General features: G+C 44.9%; 1 protein-coding gene across 1 annotated transcript in view; it reads right to left on the bottom strand.

Moving 5' to 3' along the window:
• carm1l (coactivator-associated arginine methyltransferase 1, like) overlaps positions 1–22,649 on the bottom strand; it is a 124,935-nt gene that overhangs the window by 83,404 nt on the left and 18,882 nt on the right. Inside the window, exon 2 of the mRNA XM_078214302.1 lies at positions 22,061–22,186. Within this exon, the coding sequence (XP_078070428.1) occupies positions 22,061–22,186 (126 nt within the window). The remainder of the gene's footprint in view (positions 1–22,060; positions 22,187–22,649) is intronic.

Genomic DNA, 22,649 nt, shown 5'->3' with positions numbered 1-22,649 from the left:
CCCCAAAGTAATCTAACACATCATCATCTACTGTATTACAATCTGCATTCATCAACCATGGCTGATTGCATTCCACATAAGACTTTCCCATGGTCTCAACAGCTGTGGGAGAATACTTTCCTATAGAATACTGTTCATCCATGTCTATACTTAACCCTCTTAACGGTTAATTGTAACCTTGTCAAGATAAACATCAGGTTTATTCTTTGTTTCCCATATTTGTTTTCCTTTCCCATGTATTGCTCTGAAACCAAACATCTATTAAGAAAGCTGAAGATGGCAGTAAACTGCAAATTTGCTACATTAACAACATATATTTTTTTTTTAGAGATTGCTTGGACTGGGACCTGCAAGGTCCAAAATAAATTAGTCCCAAGTTTTAAAAAAACGCTTCCTATGTAAGTCTATGCAAAATTCCGAATTTACAAATTGAAAGGGCCTTTCCGTTTGGTATTTATAAACCTGCTCCTTCCTCATCCATACAAAATCATTTTATACTCGTGAATTGGTTCAAAGCTCTAAACATTTAGGAATGAATGGATAGCTATTTGAGTATATGCAATAAACAAACTTGGATGGAAGTCTGTGAAAAAAGATCAATAAACTGAAAAAGTAGCTAAATAATAAAGTTACATTCAATCACCAATGAAGTTCAGTAACTGGCAGAGAATAATCTCGATCTTGAGATTTAATGGGGGTGGACATTTTGAGATAAATACCTGATCAACTAATTATGGCTAATATCTTCCAAATCTATCTTTGACTTTTATCTACACTAGTTAATCTCTCGCGACGCTGATCATGGGAAGTTGGTAGGTAAATTAAGGAAGATACCAGTCCCAACACATAATACCGCAGGCTTTTGTAGACCTGCCCTTTACTCCCTAACAGTTAAGTTTAAGTTTATTTATTAGTGTCACATGTAGGCCTACATCAACATTGCAACGAAGTTACTGTGAAATCATTTACACCAACCCCTTCTACTCCTCACCCAAGACTTAGTGGCCAGCCCGTTTGGCGTTCCATCCATCTGTATTCGCAAAGCTTCAACCTACACAGAGCGTTGGAACATGATTGATATTTTCAGTTCACTGGTTTTATGACAATAAGTCCTGGAACTCGATTTGAAGAGAGCTACAGGGAACATTCCAAGGTGTGCATTCCAGATGCATTGTCTGCCTCACCTTAGTTCCAATTTTCCAGCTATTGCTTTCAGGACAGGATATCTATATCATGTGACACACTGTGCATGATTCTGCTGCTCATGTGATGTTGTGTCCCCTTTTGGGGTGATAAGACCTATTTTATTGCAATTAAACTTTTCTATCTTCTTGTGTGGTGGACAATAATACATTGTTTTCAACTTTGTGTTAAAACTGTGCTGTGATTAATTTCAGAACACAGATATTAGAGTCATAGAGGTTTACAGCATGGAAACAGGCCCTTCGGCCCAACTTGTCCATGCCACCCTTTTTTTTTAAAACCCCTAAGCTAGTCCCAATTCTCCGCATTTGGCCCATATCCCTCTATACCCATCATACCCATGTAACTATCTAAATGCTTTTAAAAAGACAAAATTGTACCCGCCTCCACTACTACCTCTGGCAGCTTGTTCCAGATACTCACCACCCTCTGTATGAAAAAATTGCCCCTCTGGACACTTTTGTATCTCTCACCTTCAACCTCTGGCCTCTAGTTTTAGACTCCCCTACTTTTGGGAAAAGATATTGACTATCTAGCTGATCTGTGCCCCTCATTATTTTATAGACCTCTATAAGATCACCCCTCGGCCTCCTAAGCTCCAGAGAAAAAAGTCCCAGTCTATCCAGCCTCTCCTTATAACTCAATCCATCAAGTCCTGGTAGCATCCGAGTAAACCTTTTCTGCACACTTTCTAGTTTAACAATATCCTTTCTTTATAGGGTGACCAGAATTGCACACAGTATTCCAAGTGTGGCCGTACCAATGTCTTGTACAACTTCAACAAGATGTTCCAACTCCTGTATTCAATGTTCTGACCGATGAAACCAAGCATGCCGAATGCCTTCTTCACCACTCTGTCCACCTGTGACTCCACTTTCAAGGAGCTATGAACATGTACTCCTAGATCTCTTTGTTCTGTAACTCTCCTCAACGCCCTACCATTAACTGAGTAAGTCCTGCCCTGGTTCAATCTACCAAAATGCATCACCTCGCATTTGTCTAAATTAAACTCCATCTGCCATTCGTCAGCCCACTGGCCCAATTGATCAAGATCCTGTTGCAATTGGAGATAACTTTCTTCACTGTCCACTATGCCACCAATCTTGGTGTCATCTGCAAACTTACTAACCGTGCCTCCTATACTGCTACATGAAAAAGGGCCAAGGGCCATCCAGCTCGCTTCCTACTAACCTGACAGTTGCATGATATGATGACAATAGATTTGAATTAGGACCATTAATTTATCAAATCACCTACAACAGAGCCAGGCACAAGACACGGAAAACCCCCAATGGTTGAAAGGTACCTGTTCCGCCCAAGTGTACTACACATACCATTCATTCAGTGTCTTTGTTTTTCCATTGTTCTTATCAACTGCACAATTAATCTGTCAACTATCTCTCTTGAGTGATTGATTTGAAAAAGAACAAGCTGATAAATATCTCTAAAATACTAAGTGTGACTTTTTGAATTTAAATAACTGTCAAATCCTAAGGAGGGAAATAATCAGATACACATCTGAACAAATCACACAGCACCTTTTAGTTTGATTTGGGTGAACTGTGTCATCGCTCAAGCACGCTGTTTGGAGAGAATCAAAAATGTTCCAACAACGTATCAAGATAAACTGGGGCATCATTTCTGTGAGTTAAGCAAGTTTAGTCTGGGGGAGGATGACCTCACTGGGCCTGGAGGTCTGGAGTGCATCTACTTCAATGCAAGGAGCGTAGCAGGTAAGACAGACGAACCTAGGGCCTCAATGCTTACAAGGAATTTGGATGTCGTTGCGGTGACAGAGACTTGGTTGAAAGAGGGACAGGACTGGCAGCTGAATATTCTGGGGTACAAGTGTTTTAGGCGAGACAGAGGAGGGGCCAAAAGAGGTGGGGGAGTAGCAACATTAGTTAGAGAGCATATTACAGCGGTGCAGAGGGAGGACAATTCAGAGGGGTCGTGTAACGAGTCACTGTGGGTGGAGCTCAGAAACAGGAAGGGCGCAGTCACTATGTTGGGGGTATACTACAGGCCCCCCAACAGCCCAAGGGAAGTGGAAGAACGGATATGTCAGGAGATACTGGATAGGTGCAGGAAAAATAGGGTTGTTGTAGTGGGAGACTTCAATTTCCCTGGTATAGACTGGAAATCGTGTAGGGCTGGGAGTCTGAATGGGGAGGCATTTGTAAAATGCATACAGGAAGGTTCTTTGGAACAATATGTAGATAGCCCGACTAGAGAGGGGGCTATACTGGACCTGGTACTGGGGAATGAGCCCGGTCAGGTCTTCAAAGTTTCTGTAGGGGAACATGTAGCAAATAGTGACCACAATTCTGTTAGCTGTAGGATAGTGATGGAAAAGGATGAGTGGTGTCCCAAGGGTAAGGTGTTGGATTGGGGGAAGGCTAACTTTAGTGGGATTAGGCAGAAATTGGCAGCTCCTGATTGGGAGAGGCTGTTTGAGGGTAAATCCACATCTGGCATGTGGGAGTCTTTTAAGGAACAGTTGTTAGGGCTGCAGGATAGGCATGTGCCTGTAAAAAAGGATAGGAAGGGTAGGATTCGAGAACCGTGGATAACCAGGGAAATTGAGGGATTGGTCAAAAAGAAAAGAGAGGCGTACGTTAGGTCCAGGCAGCTAAAAATGGAGGGAGCTCTGGAGGAATACAAAGAAAGTAGGAAAGAACTCAATTAGAAGGGCAAAAAGGGGTCACGAAATGTCCTTGGCAGACAGGATTAAGGAGAATCCCAAGGCATTTTATTCATACGTTAGGAACAAAAGGGTTGTCAGGGAAAAAAATCGGACCTCTCAGGGACAAAAGTGGGGAATTATGCTTAGAGCCCAAAGAAGTAGGGGAGATCCTAAATGAATACTTTGCATCGGTATTCACAAAGGAGAGGGATGTGTTGACTGGGAGTGTCTCGGAGGGGAGTGTTGACCCGTTAGAGAAAATCTCCATTACAAGGGAGGAAGTGTTAGGTTTTTTAGGGAATATAAAGACTGATGGAATCTATCCAAGGCTGCTCAGGGAGACGAGAGATGAAATCGCTGGGCCTCTGACGCAAATCTTTGTCTCGTCACTGGACACAGGTGAGGTCCCAGAGGACTGGAGGATAGCTAATGTGGTCCCGTTATTTAAGAAGGGTAGGAAGGATAACCCAGGAAATTATAGGCCAGTGAGCTTGACGTCCGTGGTAGGGAAGTTGTTGGAGAGGATTCTTAGAGATAGGACGTATGCGCATTTAGAAAGGAATAAACTCATTAACGATAGTCAGCATGGTTTTGAGAGAGGGAGGTCATGCCTCACTAACCTGGTTGACGAGGGAAGGGCCGTGGATGTCGTCTATATGGACTTTAGTAAAGCGTTTGACAAAGTCCCTCATGGTAGGTTGGTGCAAAAGGTTGGATCTCATGGGATAAAGGGGGAGGTGGCTAGATGGGTGGAGAACTGGCTTGGTCACAGAAGACAGAGGGTGGTAGTGGAAGGGTCTTTTTCCGGCTGGATGCCTGTGACTAGTGGTGTTCCGCAGGGCTCTGTATTGGGACCTCTGCTGTTTGTGATTTATATAAACGATCTGGAAGAAGGTGTAACTGGGGTGATCAGTAAGTTCGCGGACGACACGAAAATGGCTGGACTTGCCATGAGGAACATTGTCAGAGGCTACAGAAGGATATAGATAGGCTGGAAATTTGGGCAAAGAAATGGCAGATGGAGTTCAATCCAGATAAATGCGAAGTGATGCATTTTGGTAGAACTAAGGTAGGGGGGAGCTATACGATAAATGGCAGAACCATAAAGGGTGTAGATACGCAGAGGGACCTGGGTGTGCAAGTCCACAGATCCTTGAAGGTGGAGAAGGTAGTGAATAAGGCATATGGCATGCTTGCCTTTATAGGACGGGGCATAGAGTATAAAAGTTGGGGTCTGATGTTGCAGTTGTATAGAACGTTGGTTCGGCCGCATTTGGAATACTGCACCCAGTTCTGGTCGCCACACTACCGGAAGGACGTGGAGGCTTTAAAGAGAGTGCAGAGGAGGTTTACCAGGATGTTGCCTGGTATGGAAGGGCTTAGTTATGAGGAGAGATTGGGTAAACTGGGGTTGTTCTCACTGGAAAGACGGAGGATGAGGGGTGACCTAATAGAGGTGTATAAAATTATGAAAGGCATAGATAGGGTGAACGGTGGGAAGCTTTTTCCCAGATCGGTGGTGACGTTCACGAGGGGTCATAGATTCAAGGTGAGGGGGGGGAGGTTTAACACGGATATCAGAAGGATGTATTTTACACAGAGGGTAGTGGGGGCCTGGAATGCGCTGCCGGGCAAGGTGGTGGAGGCGGACACACTGGGAACGTTTAAGACTTATCTAGATAGCCACATGAACGGAGTGGGAATGGAGGGATACTAAAGAATGGTCTAGTTTGGACCAGGGAGTGGCGTGGGCTTGGAGGGCCGAAGGGCCTGTTCCTGTGCTGTATTGTTCTTTGTTCTTATGTAGGGAGCCTAAACCAGTGAAGTCAATATTCAGCTAAATATTAGACAGATAATTATTCCCACAGATTATGACAAAACAAGCACATTATAAGAGTTAGATGCAAGATTTGTGTTTTAGCAGGTAAACATGTTAAAGATTGACCTAATGATAAAAAACAATGTTGCTATGATTTTGTTACCACCTTAAACATAAGCATTGTGTAAAGAGTTATTTTTTTGTGTGGCAATGAAAAGGTTATATTCAACAGACAATGCCATTAAGAAGAAAACATTCTCTAAAAGGAGAGTTGTTGAGCGTGGGACTTTGCCAGAAGTGGTCATTTAGGCAATGTTTTCTTTCTAATGCCATTGTCTGTTGAATATAACCTTTTCATTGCCACAGATTTTACAATCATGTAGAAGAGAACTGAATAAGGATTTGAAAAGGTAGAAGATAAAAGGGGAAAAGACAGAGAAAACAGATTGGAGTGCATTGCCTCCATTGAACAGGTACAGGCACTAGGGGTTGTAAATTATATAATTCCGCAAAATCGCCTCTTCAAATTAGTCAGAACAATGAAGGTAGAAAGAAAAAAACAGATGTCATTCCTAACAAATGTTTTTATAATAGATGCATTTACAGGGAAGCTGGATAAACACAAGCAGGAGAAAGGAAGAGGAGATTAGGCTGACAGAGTTAGATGAAAAAGGGTAGGAGGTTGCTCATTTAGAGCATAAATACTGGCATGGACAGTGGGCCAAATGGTTTGTTTCTATGCTGTATATTTTATGTAATTCTATTTATCACAACAACCACCACAATCAAACCGTAAACAAACACAAGCACAAACACAGATCTCACCACAACATTTGAAAACATAACCAGGTAGAGCGCATGCTGTTGCAAATATTTGAATTTATAATTCATATGTTTTAGAAACTAACTTTTAGTTAGTGAATGTTAAATGTAGGGAAGTGGAAATGCTTCAGGAATGAATAAACAAACTTGGGGTAAATACAGTTGAAAGGGTAATCTGTGTTTAAGGTTAGAGTTAGAAATGAGGAAGCATAAAGAATTGATGACCTACCTCTGAACTCTTGGTCGGGACAGAAGGTCTACAGTTATTTCATTAAAGGATTTAAAATTATTAATGTAGGTTCCAGAAGCTAAAACAATCTTTGCAAACAAGGGGGTTTCTTGGTGGAAACAGCAAGTCTAGAAAGAGGACCACAAACTTCATTAGAGATAGTCATGTGGGTCACAGAATCAATGGATTTTTTTTAAAGGCAAAAGATAATTAGTTCACATTTTTATCTTGAGCATCCAAAATAAGCCACATTGCCATGAAGTTGGACTGTCCTGAATTTGAATTTATGTGTGTACTTGCTCACAGTAATGGGCAGGCAGCAATTCACTTGGTTGGAGCTTGGAGAAGGTGGAGAGAGAGTCTGTCAGGAGCTGTAAAGCAATTGTGGCAGCAAGAGCTGCCCAGGAGCTGTGGGAGCAGACTGAGCCAGGTCAAAGAGCAGAGAGGCCATTAGGAACCAGAAGTGTTCCTGATTTTTAAATCACAGAGCACAAATGGTAGCACAGTGGTTAGCACTGCTGCCTCACAGCACCAAGGACCTGGGTTCGATTCCCAGCTCGGGTCACTGTCTGTGTGGGGTTTGCACAGTCTCCCCATGTCTGTGTGGGTTTCCTTCAGGTGCTCCGGTTTCCTACCACAATCCAAAGATATCCAGGTTGATTGGCCATGCTAAATTGCCCCTTAGTGTCAGGGGGTTAGTAGGATAAATAAGTAGGGTAATGGGGATAGGGCCTGGGTAGGATTGTGATCGGTGCAGACTCGATGGGCCGAATGGCCTCCTTCTGCATCATAGGGATTCTATTCTAAATGCAGAGAGCCCAAACTTCAACTGAGAAGTCCACAGCCATGAGGTTTTAAATGAAAGTTGGAGGGTTGCGTAGCTAAAAGCTAATGGCAGGTTCACCATGAAATCTCGTACCTTGTCGATTAGCTAGAATGCTGAGGAGAAATCAAACTAAATTCTGCAGAGTTCTGGCACACCTGGTCGTCCCAGAAGAAGTGAGTGAACTCTCAAGGTCTCATGATGTATGAGGGAACTCTTGGATGGAATTAGGGAATAAAATGGAGACTGCATTGATAGTCTTAACAAACCGTGTTCAGATAGTAGTGTATGCTTTGCGTTTTTCTGTATGCAATAAAGTTTAGTTTTTGCTTTAAAATGTGAAATCTTGCAATGTATTTCTTTCAGTTAATCACTGGGTGTTCAAATTTGTCTAAACATTAACGGTCTCCACAGAGATCACGACAATGCACACCGCAATGCAGCAAGGGCAATTACAAATAGCAACTTCAGGTCTTGGGCATCAGTCTGTGCTGGACTGAAATCTAGACCAGAATTTTAGGGCCCTCCCTACCCCAGAGCAGGCTGGGATGTGCATAAAGTTGTTTTTTTTGGGGGGGGTCATGCAGGAGTTTTATCAGCAGTGGGAGAGGTTCCTAGGTTTTAATTGATGTGTGTGTGTCTGCTCGCAGAAACAGGCTGTGAGCTTGGAGAAGGCAGTGGTCGAGTCTGCCAGGAGCTGTGGGCACACACTGGGAGAAAACAGTCTGTGCCTGCCCAAAGCCAGGACCACGAGCAGAGGCCATTCAGAACCAGGGATGTTCTTGATTTTTACATCACTGGGAACAAATGCAGTGAGGCCCAAGCTTGAGCTGAGGAGTCGACTCTCATGAGGTTTTGAAGACAGGTTGGAGGGTTGCAAGCCAGGAAAAGTTATAGATGGCTGACTCTTGGGTCAATTGAGGCCTTCAAGTGACCAATTAATGGCTACTTGAGGACTTCCTCCCTCTGCTGTTGGTATTTTACCAGCAGTGGGCAGTGCCCATACCTTGTGGTGATGTTGCCAGGCTATGGGATGGTTCCTCCTATTGTGGCTCCCTCTAGCCAACAGAGACTCCCACCACCCTCCCCCACAACAGTACTCAATGGCCGGAATTCTACCACCTTGCCCGCCACGGAATCGGCGCGAGCGAAGGTCCGACAATGGAAATCTCCATTGACCTTGGGCAGGAATTTCCGGTCTCATCCGAGTGAGGCCGCAAAATCCAGCCCAATGCCTCTGCATGTTCTCCACGATCCTCCCAACTGCGGCCCTCACAACCCTCATCATGGCCTGTCTGATTGGCCCAGGAGAAATGTGCCCACACCCCAGTCCCTCTGTCTCTGACTCCAACAATGATTCTTTTTTTAAAGCAGTGGCCATCCCTCCTTATGGCACTGCTGGGATTGGAAGAATACCAGTCATCTGATTGACTGACAGCTCTTGAAGACGGGACTTCCTCCCAGTTGGGTGAAGACATCTCAATCTGCGCCAATTAACAGGGAGCCAGCCATTAAATCAGCTCGATGCTTCCTGGCTGTGCGGTGGCGGCGGGGGAGGGGGGGGGGGGGAGGGGGGAGGGGGGGAAACCTCACCGCTGACTTTTCAGCTAAAGAAGGGGCCACCACCTCTGAAAAAAAAATTCCACTTTGCACATCCCAGATGTCTAACAATAGTAAACAAATCCACTGTAAAACTCAGGACTTCATGGTACAAAACTTTAAATGATCTACAGCCTCAAAATGTAGCTGGCAATTGTAATGACTTTAATCAGGCAACTGAGGTTAGAATATGAACTCCCTGATTAAGGACCAAATTGATGGGTCAATCAGGGAGTCTCTTGTTTTGTACTTAACCAGGAGTGTCAGTTCCTCTGGCACTCCGAGTGTAGACTGCGAACTGAAAGCACTCTGTATGCTGCTGTCAGACTTGTAAAGAAAGGGATTTTGGTGAAGGGACTTCTGCCTCAGAGGACTTATTACAGTAATATTGACAAAGGCATTTTTAAACAGGCATCAACTCAATTCTGTATTTGAAACAAGTCAGTTGAACCTGCAATCAATTCCATGTGGGTGTTGAGCTATTTTTGTTAAGATTAAGAGCAATTTGTTATAGACGTTGCTGAACTGAAAAATAATCAGCCGACAGACGGTGACCACCTGAGACTAGACAGCTTCCCAAAACTCCGCATTTGTCCCATCTCCATTCTCCCCCATACATTATCCATGTCTGGTACAGGAGACAATCTGGGGGACACAGCCAATGCGCCAGTTTTAGACATACCCCTTGGCTGCATCTTTGCTGGGGAGGGAACATGAAGCCCAAAGACTTTGTTTTTCTTTTTCTATTTAATCTCTTTAAGCTGTGATGCTGCTGCTGCGCTGTGGTGACACGGGTTGTTATTTGCAGACGCAATTACTTCTCTTTTGTTGGCTGTGCATAAGCAATTATATCCACAGCAAATTTCCGCAAGGACAATAAAATCGTACTGACTAAACGCTGGTGCTGCTCTTAAACCATCAGCAGGGAGAGATTATAACAACACTCCTCAGGTACAAAAAAAACACACACAGGAAAATGCTGGAAATCTAACATTTGAGCCGAAAAAACAAAGCTGCTCTTTCCAGCCTCAGAAACAAAAGGTTAATATCTTAGACGTAAACTCTTTATTGGAACTGACTATTTGAAGAAGAGACTCTGCCTTGAGATGCCAGTCTGATTCTCTCTATTTTCTGATGTCGGCAGTCCTCCTGTGGATTTCCAGCATTTAATTAGCAGGAAACCTGATGGGAATTTCATTCCCATTTCCCTTCACGTGGTATCGCTTTTTAAACGAGTTTGCCAGGGGACAGGAAATCTACATGTGTGAAATCCCTCATTGATAATTTCAGCAAAATACTGTGTGCAGGGGCTAAACAAGATTTCACACTTTGTAGCCGTGATAGCTTTTATAAAACCTATTACCAACATTAGGCACGCCATCACGTAAAGAATCTAAGATTAAAATATATTTCTCACCATTCCACTTCACAGCTAGGTTTACCAAGTGTTTATAAACAGACTGTGGCATGTCCACTGAGTTTGACATGAATGGAAGTAAAAGCTTATTCTGGTGCTTAGCACAATTTAGCCACTGACCAAATCTCTGGCTTGTACAGAGAACAGGGACATATTGCGTTGAGATACTCAACGACACAGCAAACCAGAGGTTCAAACACATTTCAGCACCGTGTTTGGCTGCAGCTTCTATTCTTCAGACCCCAAAACCCTTCCTACAGCAGTGAAAAGAAAGCAAAACCAAAAGAACACAACAGGGCATCTTCATCCTGCCACTTTCACACATTTCCAGCCAGCTAACTATATTTAAAATGGCTTGTTTGGACTCTCTGTGCTGCCTTGTAAACTACATCAAAACTGACACCAGTGATCCGCCTCCACGGCCCGGGCCTTCGCTGCCCCCCACGGCCTGGGCCCTCGCTGCCCCCACGGCCTGGGCCCTGGCTGCCCCCACGGCCTGGGCCCTCGCTGCCCCCACGGCCTGGGTCCTGGCTGCCCCCACGGCCTGGGCGGGCCCTGGCTGCCCCCACGGCCTGGGCGGGCCCTGGCTGCCCCCACGGCCTGGGCCCTGGCTGCCCCCACGGCCTGGGCCCTGGCTGCCTCCACGGCTGGGCTGGCCCTAAGACCCAGCTGGCTCTTGCACCCTCCACTCTCTGCTCTACGATGATTCACTCCTCCATTCAGAGGTGGCAGAATCTACATTTCTGAAATTCTCCTTTGGAATCTCTCCACTTAGCTCACCCACTCAAAAACTGTACAAAATCTCTCTCTTCAACTATTTCAGCTACTTTATCACTTCTTCCAATTTAACATATGCTGCTAATGACACTGTCTTCTGCATACCTTCGATAGCATAGAATATATTTTTGTTAATATACAACCTCCAGAAAGCTCCACATAATATGATTAGCTTTTTTAAAATCTATTCCTAATTACTATTTTTTCCCATTTAATACAATGGGCAAGATTTGAACTCGCTCAAAACCTGTCCACTTGCACAGAGTTATAACTGAGCCCGACTTCTCCACCTACCATCTTTTAAACATTATTCTCCTGTAAATGGTCTTACCAAACAGAAGCACAACAATACCATTTGCAGTTCGATGCAGGAACGTATCAGGGTGACCAACATGTACAGCAAAGAGTCTTTAGACTCGGACTGAAACCTTCCAAAAATGAACCTCCTTCTGTTCATAACTTGTCAAAACACCAAAATAAATACAAAGCCGTGGTGGGAAAGTCCAGAATTGGCCCCTGTCACAATAATGGAAAATCTCCAAATCTTTCTGTGCTGCCAACAACTAACTGGACAAATCCTGTCAAGAAACTAACCATGCTGGAATTATTCCTAGTCCCACTCAGCTGTTAGTAGAATTAAAAAACAGCACAGAACAAAACCTCAGCAGAGACAGTGAATAAAATAAATATTTGTTGCTGCACAGCAAGTCAAGACCAGCAAGATGAAGCTACCATCAGACACTTTAAAGTTTATTTATTAGTCACAAGTAGGCTTACATTAACACTGCAATGAAGTTACTGTGAAAATCCCCTAGTCGCTACACTCCGGCACCTGTCGGGTCAACGCACCTAACCTGCACATCTTTGGACTGTGGGAGGAAACCGGAGCACCCGGAGGAAACCCATGCAGACACGGGGAGAATGTGTAATCTCCACACAGACAGACACAAGCCGTGAATGGAACCCAGGTCCCTGGCGCAGTGAGGCAGCAGTGTTAACCACTGTGCCACCGTGATTCCTCTTGTACTGCACAGTCCAGGTTGCAAAAAATTAATTTAAAGATCAAAAAGATAAAATAAACTAACAAGGAGGTATGGAGCGGCACAGATTGACCATGCTAAATTGCCCCATAATGTCAGAGTAAATGCATGTGGTTAGGGGCATAGGGTCTGGGTGGGATTGAGGTTGGTGCAGACTCGATGGGCCGAATGGCCTCCTTTTGTACTGTAAGATTCTATGCATTGACACACATTTAGGAAGGGCTCAGAGTTTGTGGACACACACCACACAAATGGAAAACCATTATCTGACCCTACACTATGGGCACGATTTTCCCAAAACATTTTTAAGTTTTGTCCCCGTGGGAAAATTGGTGGGATTCCCGCCGGGTGAGTCGGCGCGATCCAGATCGCAATCCGCCCATGCTTCGACATGTTTTTGGTGCCTGGGGTGGTTGCTGCCAGGAAGGAGGCGTGCAGGATCTATCGATGCCAGCATGGTCGATGCCTCAGAGATCAGGGCACCATCTTTAAAGGATGCCCCTATCTCCAGACAACCCTACAGACCTCCAACCTCTCCCCGCCACTCACGGACAAAGGCCACCACCCACCCCTCGCTGGCATCAGGCCACCCCCCAAACCGCCTCTTCCAACGCCCCTTCCTCCATGTAAACAAGTCCCCACTATGGGGTCGCCAAACCTACTCCCCAGCCTTTCAGGCCTTCCCTCATGCCCCTTCCTTTAGGCCCTGTCCCATGGTACTGAAATCCTGGCATTGGCCCATACCACCGCCAACTTGGTACTGCCAACCTGGCATTGGCACTGCCAGGTTGAAAGCAGGCAGTGCCAGGGCACTACCCAGCCTTGTCCCTGACCACCCAGGGGTTCCAATGGTCTCCGAGCCCCCTGGTGTGGTCACCATGTCTGGTCTCAGTTTGTGGACCCCAGTCGTGATGATGAAGGTAGGGCAGTTGATGTCATATACATGGATTTTAGTAAGGCGTTTGATAAGGTCCCCCATGGTCGGCTTATGATGAAAGTGAGGAGGTGTGAGATAGAGGGAAAGTTGGCCGATTGGATAGGTAACTGGCTATCTGATCAAAGACAGAGGGTGGTGGTGGATGGAAAATTTTCGGATTGGAGGCAGGTTGCTAGCGGAGTGCCACAGGGATCAGTGCTTGGTCCTCTGCTCTTTGTGATTTTTATTAAAGACTTAGAGGAGGGGGCTGAAGGGTGGATCAGTAAATTTGCTGATGACACCAAGATTGGTGGAGTAGTGGATGAGGTGGAGGGCTGTTGTAGGCTGCAAAGAGACATAGATAGGATGCAAAGCTGGGCTGAAAAATGGCAAATGGAGTTTAACCCTGATAAATGTGAGGTGATTCATTTTGGTAGGACTAATTTAAATGTGGATTACAGGGTCAAAGGTAGGGTTCTGAAGACTGTGGAGGAACAGAGAGATCTTGGGGTCCATATCCACAGATCTCTAAAGGTTGCCACTCAAGTGGAAAGAGCTGTGAAGAAGGCCTATAGTGTGTTAGCTTTTATTAACAGGGGGTTGGAGTTTAAGAGCTGTGGGGTTATGCTGCAACTGTACAGGACCTTGGTGAGACCACATTTGGAATACTGTGTGCAGTTCTGGTCACCTCACTATAAGAAGGATGTGGAAGTGCTGGAAAGAGTGCAGAGGAGATTTACCAGGATGCTGCCTGGTTTGGAGGGTAGGTCGTATGAGGAAAGGTTGAGGGAGCTAGGGCTGTTCTCTCAGGAGCGGAGGAGGCTGAGGGGAGACTTAATAGAGGTGTATAAAATGATGAAGGGGATAGATAGAGTGAACGTTCAAAGACTATTTCCTTGGGTGGATGGAGCTATTACAAGGGGGCATAACTATAGGGTTCATGGTGGGAGATATAGGAAGGATATCAGAGGTAGGTTCTTTACGCAGAGAGTGGTTGGGGTGTGGAATGGACTGCCTGCAGTGATAGTGGAGTCAGACACTTTAGGAACATTTAAGCGGTTATTGGATAGGCACATGGAGCACACCAGGATGATAGGGAGTGGGATAGCTTGATCTTGGTTTCAGAAAAAGCTCGGCACAACATCGTGGGCCGAAGGGCCTGTTCTGTGCTGTACTGTTCTATGTGATTCCTGCCAGCTTCACATTGCGCCGGCGGGTGAGTGAATTTAAGGAGCCGGGTGAATTTGGTTTAAAGCTGATTCTGCATATTTAAATCATGATTGGAATATGCTAATCTGGTCCACGCACTGCGAGGCGTGAACGAGATGATATCACCAGCCGGGGCAGGGAGAAGCACAAAGTGAGTTCTCTGCTCCTGCCTCCGTTCGCCTGTTGCTGAAACTCTCAACCACCCATCTGGTGTCTTTCAGTTCGACCACTGCAATGCTCCCCTGGACAGAAACTCCCCTCACATACTCGGTAAATCTGAGCTCAGCCAAAACTCTGCTGCCCATACTCAAAGTCCTGTTCAACCATTACCCATCTGCTCGTTGCTCTCTATTGGCTCCCAATGCAGCAAAACTCAATTTTAAAAAGTTCCTGAGTAAATCTCTCCATTGCTTGTATCATCCTATCTCTGTTAACCCTTCCAGCCTTGACAAGCCTCCAAGATATCGGAGTCTCCTTAAATTCTGGCCCTTTGATCAGATCCATTTTAATTGTTCCACCATCGGCATCTGTGCTTTCAGCTGCCAAGGCTCCCCTCAAACATCTACAATTCTCCACTGCTCTTGCCTCCTTTAAGATGTTCCTTAAAACCTTCCTATTTGACCAAACTTTTAGCTGCCCATCCTAATATCTCCTTATGTGGCTCAGGATTAAATTTTGTTTGGTCACATTCCTGGAATATTTTACTGCATTAAAAGATGCAATATGAATGAAAGTTGCAATTATAATTGTATGACAAATACTCTGCCATTGGAAAATACTGTGAAGAATTTGGCAGGCAACAATTGATTGCTCCTTCATTGGCCATAACCATCTTTATACCAACTAATAGTGTGATTAGTCCAATAGAATTAGGGGTTTATGAGTTCCCACATCCCACACAACAGCGAGTTCCAACCACACCCTGCACCCTCCAACTCAGAGATACCACTAAGCTAGAGACTCACTCACATGCAGTTCCTTAGTGAGTCAAGTCTAGGGATGCAGCTTTCAGCAAACTCAAAACTGAAAAAGGTGCTCTTATTGTCTATTGGATCAGGTCTGTCGCAGGATGGTCAACTTGCCAGTTGAATCCTACAACTCATGTACGGTTTAAAATTGGATTCAAGGCAGACCCGCACTTTTGTTTCATACTAGGTTGCAAACTGTACTTATACAATATAACATAGTACATACTGAAGGATCAAACCTTCTTGCAAACAGTAAAGATTCGTCAACCATCTCATAACTGGCCATGGTAGATGATGCCATATTCTCCATTGATGGAAGATGTAGGCACCATAAGCAGAAGACTGCAGAGCTCCTAACCAAACCTTGGTGCATATCATTGAACCTAGAAATGCACAGGCAGCCTGCAAGATATTCCTGTCACTACAATAGAAACTTATTGACATTTGACTTGTTTCCTGCTACTACCATACAAAAGAAGAACATCCAACTAGAAATATTTAGGGATCTCCATCCCCGAATATCAACTTGTTCAGTTCAAAACCAATTGCATTGCTATTCTACTGCTGTCTTTCATCTTGGACACCACAAAAGTCATCCAAAAGTCCAAAAGCAAATGAAGCTTGTAGTACTAGATTTAAAGATGATATTCTGCTCTAGAGAACTACATATGACAGTTAATACTAATGCAATTTTGTAATACCTAATAACAGGATGGATTTTAACCCCACCTGCCCAGCTGAAATGGTTCAGATATGGAATTAAATTAGATTTAGGAGCTTCCTCTATTGTTCCTGACCTATTTATGGTGGCCACCGTTCTAACTGGCGATGTGTTGGCCAGGGACCAAATTCAAATAGCAAAGTTGTGGATTGATTATATAATTCAGACATAAGTATTGACTAAAGACCACAGAATGCCAGATATCATAGCCATGAGAAACTTAAGAAAGTTTTCTTTCAGTATTTTTAAATGGAACCTCGGAGATGATGAGAACAGGAGTGGCCATGAGTCCCTCTGACCCAGGTTCCCAACCCCCCAAATTACAATCACCGCTGACACTGCGCACACGCTCTCCAGCCCCTACCTCCCGAATCAGACCATTTCTGTGGATCTTCACAAATTTCCACTTCCCACCAGCCTGCAATATTCATTTGTCATCAGAAGATGCAAATGAGAGCCGGAGGGTAAATTGTAGTCTGAGAGATTATGGAGGGGCCCAGAAAACTAGGCTGCATTCAAGAACAAACTAATAGTTTCAACAGGAATGAAATTTATATCAGGGACTGGAGACAGTGGCTATGATCTTCTGATTACTTCGCTGGAGGAAGCTTCTGCAATAGATGTTGGACAAGCAGTCTTCACAATTTGGAGACAGTGGAGAGTTCATGACAGATGGTGGTGAGGTGAAACTGTGTACTGTGAGTAAACATGTGAAAACTGAAGCTATGCTTTCGGAGGATGTCGTTGAGGGCAACACTTGGTGAGAAATAGGAGACAGCCAAGGGTAGATCCTTGGGAACACCAGAGATAATGGTATGGGAGTGGAAAGAGACGCCATTGATGGGGATTCTCTGGCTATTGTTAGTTAGATCAGAATGAAAACAAACATGTGCAATCCGGATGATGGTGGAGAAGCTTTGGAGGAGAACAATGTAGATGATCGTGTCAAAGGCTGCAGACAGGTTGAGAAGGTAGCAAAGGGATGGTTTCCCTTCTTTGCAGTCACATAAGATGTCACTGTTGTTTGGTGAGAGCTGTTTTGGTACTGTGGCAGGGTGGATACCTACTTGAAGGGATTCAAACATGGAATTCAGGAAAGATGGGCATGGATTTGAGAGGCAACAACACGTTGAAGGACTTTGGAGAGGGAAATGGCTTGAAAGCAGGGCAGCAGTTTGCAAAGATGAAGTAGTCAAGGTTTTTTTAAGGGATGATGATGACAGATTTGAAGGAAAGAGGGATGGTACCTGAGGAGAGACCTTATTGGCAATATCAATTAACAGGAGAGTCAGGGAGAGAGGTTCGCTGGTCAACAGTTTAGTACCACAGTACCAAAACAGCTCTCACCAAACACCAGTGACATCTTGCGTGACTGCAAAAAAGGGAAACCATCCCTCTGCATCCTTCTCAACCTGTCTGCAGCCTTTGACACGGTCATCTACATTGTTCTCCTCCAAAGCCTCTCCACCATCATCCGGATTGCACATGTTTGTTTTCATTCTGATCTAACTAACAATAGCCAGAGAATCCCCATTAATGGCGTCTCTTCCACTCCCATACCATTATCTCTGGTGTCCCAAGGATCTATCCTTGGCTGTCTCCTATTTCTCACCAAATGTTGCCCTCAATGACAACCTCCGAAAGCATAGCTTCAGTTTTCACATGTTTACTCACAAGGGTGGAGGGAGCAGAAACAGGAGTTGGGTCACATCAACAAGATGAGTTCGGTGAATGGGTGATGTGAGAGAGCCAGAAGTTATGGGCCAATGACTTCTTAATACTGGTTGCATCTTACACCATGGTGCAGGGCCAATCATAGAATCCCTACAGTGCAGAAGGAGGCCATTCGGCCTATCAAATCTGCACCGACTCTCTGGTCATTTGATTTATTTTTAGCATTTCCAACACACAGTAGACCATTACTCTGGAAACACAAAAAGAACACAGGTTAAATGCTGGGAAGCAGCTGTCAGGGAAAGGCTGCTGGTTGCTCAGAGTGCTACCATTTTTCTTTTCTGCCTCTGGAACTTGCTATGTCCCAAGTCCCTCTGTCATTTGGTCAGGATTAGTAGGATGGCCCGATATTGAGGGGAATGTCATTCAAGAACAATTCTTATATGAGTCTGAACAGCTCCAGGACCACAAGTGCTGTATCACTTAACCAAATTTTCAAAGGTCAACTGTTCTGGTTCCCATGATGCCCCGACTGGGTAAATATATTGTTTAATGCGGCACAGATAGGAAGGTTTTAGATTGAATCCAAGAATGGGAGCATTGTGAGCACCAAACAATTCAGCATGGCTGTAAAATAACTCACTGGAGGATATGTAGATTCAGGTTATTCCATCACACCTAGATATTATTGGCTGGATTTACATCCTAAAACAGAGGCGGGTTTGGAGGTGAATCCACCAGCATGTTCAAAGTCTCCTGACTATTTTTAGGGAGGCGACGTCTGAAAATTGGCCACCTTCTCACCGTTACCGGTGCCACGTGATAGCGAGTTGAGGAACAGGGAGAGAGTGCAGTTAAACATGTGGTTGCAGGGATGGTATAGGAGGGAGGGTTGGTTGGTTTCAGATACGTGGATAATTGGAACACATTCTGGGGAAGGTGGGACCTGTACAAACAGGACGGGGTGCACCTGAACCAGAGGGGCACCAATATCCTGGGAGGGAAATTTGCTACGTCTCTTCAGGGGGGTTTAAACTAATTTGTCAGGGGAGTGGGAAAAGGAGTTGTAGTCCAGAAGTCAGTGTTGAGGGTGGTGAGGTATTGGGGAAGCTTTCAAGGTCAAGGGTAGGTACCGGTAGACAGGAACGTGGGTTGAAGTGTGTCTACTTCAATGCAAGGAGCATCCGGAACAAAGTAGATGAACTTGGGGCGTGGATTGGTACTTGGGACTACGATGTTGTGGCCATTACGGAGACGTGGGTAGAACAAGGACAGGAATGGTTGTTGGACGTTCCGGGGTATAGATGTTTCAGTAAGTGTAGGGAAGCTGGTAAAAGAGGTGGAGGAGTGGCATTGTTAATCAAGGATAGTCTAACGGCTGTGGAAAGGCACTTCGAGGGGGATCTGCACACTGAGGTAATATGGGCTGAAGTTAGAAATAGGAAAGGAGCGGTCACGTTGTTAGGAATTTACTATAGGCCCCAAATAGTAATAGAGATGTGGAGGAAGAAATTGCTAAGCAGATTATGGATATGTGTGGGGGTCACAGGGTAGTTGTCATGGGGGACTTTAACTTTCCAAATATTGATTGGAACCTTTGTAGGTCAAATAGTTCGGATGGGGCAGTTTTTGTGCAGGGTGTGCAGGAGGGTTTCCTGACACAATATGTGGATAGGCCGACAAGAGGTGAGGTCACATTGGATTTGGTACTGGGAAATGAACCGGGCCAAGTGTTAGATTTGGTTGTGGGAGAGCACTTTGGAGATAGTGACCGCAATTCGGTGTCTTTTGTTATTGCAATGGAGAGGGATAGGGCCGTACGGCAGGACAAGGTTTACAATTGGGGGAGAGGTAATTATGATGCGATTAGGCAAGAATTAAGGGGCATAAGATGGGAACAGAAACTGTCAGGGAAAGGCACTCATGAAAAGTGGAACTTTTTCAAGGAACAAATACTGGGTGTCCTTGATAGGTATGTCCCTGTCAGGCAGGGAGGAAATAGCCGAGTGAGGGAACCATGGTTCACGAAAGAAGTGGAATGTCTTGTGAAAAGGAAGAGGGAAGCTTATGTAGGGATGAGGAAACAAGGTTCAGATGGCTCGATTGAGGGTTACAAGTTAGCAAGGAATGAGCTGAAAAAGGGGCTTAGGAGAGCTAGGAGGGGACATGAGAAGTCCTTGGTGGGTCGGATCAAGGAAAACCCCAAGGTTTTTTACTCTTATGTGAGGAATAAAAGAATGACCAGGGTGAGGTTAGGGCCGGTCAAGGACAGTAGTGGGAACTTGTGTATGGAGTCAGTAGAGATAGGCGAGGTGATGAATGAATACTTTTCTTCAGTGTTCACAAGGAGAGGGGCCATGTTTTTGAGGAAGAGAAGAAGGTGTAACAGGCTAATAGGCTGGAGGAAATAGTTGTTTGGAGGGAGGATGTACTGGCAGTTTTGAATAAACTGAAGGTCGATAAGTCCCCTAGGCCTGATGAAATATATCCTAGGATTCTGTGGGAGGCAAGGGATGAGATTGCAGAGCCTTTGGCTTTGATCTTTGGGTCCTCACTGTCCACGGGGATGGTGCCAGAGGACTGGAGAGTGGCGAATGTTGTTCCTCTGTTTAAGAAAGGGAATAGAAATGACCCTGGTAATTATAGACCGGTTAGTCTTACTTCGGTGGTTGGTAAATTGATGGAAAAGGTCCTTAGGGATGGGATTTACGACCATTTAGAAAGATGCGGATTAATCGGGGATAGTCAGCACGGATTCGTGAAGGGCAAGTCGTGCCTCACAAATTTGATAGAATTTTTTGAGGAGGTAACTAAGTGTGTTGATGAAGGTAGGGCAGTTGATGTCATATACATGGATTTTAGTAAGGCGTTTGATAAGGTCCCCCATGGTCGGCTTATGATGAAAGTAAGGAGGTGTGGGATAGAGGGAAAGTTGGCAGATTGGATAGATAACTGGCTATCTGATCGAAGACAGAGGGTGGTGGTGGATGGAAAATTTTCGGATTGGAGGCAGGTTGCTAGCGGAGTGCCACGGGGATCAGTGCTTGGTCCTCTGCTCTTTGTGATTTTTATTAATGACTTAGAGGAGGGGGCTGAAGGGTGGATCAGTAAATTTGCTGATGACACCAAGATTGGTGGAGTAGTGGATGAGGTGGAGGGCTGTTGTAGGCTGCAAAGAGACATAGATAGGATGCAAAGCTGGGCTGAAAAATGGCAAATGGCGTTTAACCCTGATAAATGTGAGGTGATTCATTTTGGTAGGACTAATTTAAATGTAGATTACAGGGTCAAAGGTAGGGTCCTGAAGACTGTGGAAGATCAGAGAGATCTTGGGGTCCATATCCACAGATCTCTAAAGGTTGCCACTCAAGTGGATAGAGCTGTGAAGGCGGCCTATAGTGTTAGCTTTTATTAACAGGGGGTTGGAGTTTAAGAGCCGTGGGGTTATGCTGCAACTGTACAGGACCTTGGTGAGACCACATTTGGAATATTGTGTGCAGTTCTGGTCGCCTCACTATAAGAAGGATGTGGAAGCGCTGGAAAAAGTGCAGAGGAGATTTACCAGGATGCTGCCTGGTTTGGAGGAAAGGTTGAGGGAGCTAGGGCTGTTCTCTCTGGAGTGGAGGAGGCTGAGGGGAGACTTAATAGAGGTTTATAAAATGGTGAAGGGGATAGATAGAGTGAACGTTCAAAGACTATTTCCTTGGGTGGATGGAGCTATTACAAGGGGGCATAACTATAGGGTTCATGGTGGGAGATATAGGAAGGATATCAGAGGTAGGTTCTTTACGCAGAGAGTGGTTGGGGTGTGGAATGGACTGCCTGCAGTGATAGTGGAGTCAGACACTTTAGGAACATTTAAGCGGTTATTGGATAGGCACATGGAGCACACCAGGATGATAGGGAGTGGGATAGCTTGATCTTGGTTTCAGATAAAGCTCGGCACAACATCGTGGGCCGAAGGGCCTGTTCTGTGCTGTACTGTTCTATGTTCCATCTCCTCCAGGATCCCACCATGGCCACTTGATGGTTCCCGACCCAGAGTTCAGCCCAGCGTCAGGATCAGGACCCTGGAACTAAAATGCTGTCTCATAGGGATGGCATCCATCCCAGAGTAATGTCAGAGTGGAGAGGGCACGGTCCTGATCAATACTCACCATTAAGTGATTTAAACTGAAGCAGCACACTGCTGTATCCCACTGTAATGAGAAAGGCTTGTTTCCCCACACGACAGCTTTCTGTCTCACGGTTCATGGAACATTTGAATACACAGACTCCATTTCCTGAAAGAAAAGAAATCTTATATCAAAACAGATCCTTGGCTACCATTTAGTTTGCATCTTGTGCTATGATTCCAGCTGTACATTCAAGTTCTTAAATTTATGACTGTGTCAGCTATGTTCTGTTCCTTCCACAAAAGCAATCGCAGTGTTCTTAAAACCTGTTCCTGAATGGTAAACCAGCATTTGTGTTGTCTTCATGTGTAATTCCGAGCTTGCGGATGTTTTGGAATCATTGTTTCCACGTGTACATGAGGCGTTATTTCTGGCCACCAGTGACATCCTGGCTCAGCTGGTGTAGCTCTGGAGTCAAAATAACATTAAATCTTACAAGATTTGTAAGACTCCGTTAGCATGTTTTAAATAAGGCAAGAAATAGATAGTCCTGAAATTACTATAGAAAAGATATGGCTGAGGGGAATGACTAGTTAGCAGTCTTTAAGATTATAAGGGGGGCGAATAAGGT

Source organism: Mustelus asterias, chromosome 6 (genome assembly GCF_964213995.1).
Source record: "Mustelus asterias chromosome 6, sMusAst1.hap1.1, whole genome shotgun sequence".
NCBI classification, from domain to species: Eukaryota; Metazoa; Chordata; class Chondrichthyes; order Carcharhiniformes; family Triakidae; genus Mustelus; species Mustelus asterias.
The sequence above is the reverse complement of the archived record's forward strand: the minus strand, read 5'-3'. Positions and strand labels throughout refer to the sequence as shown.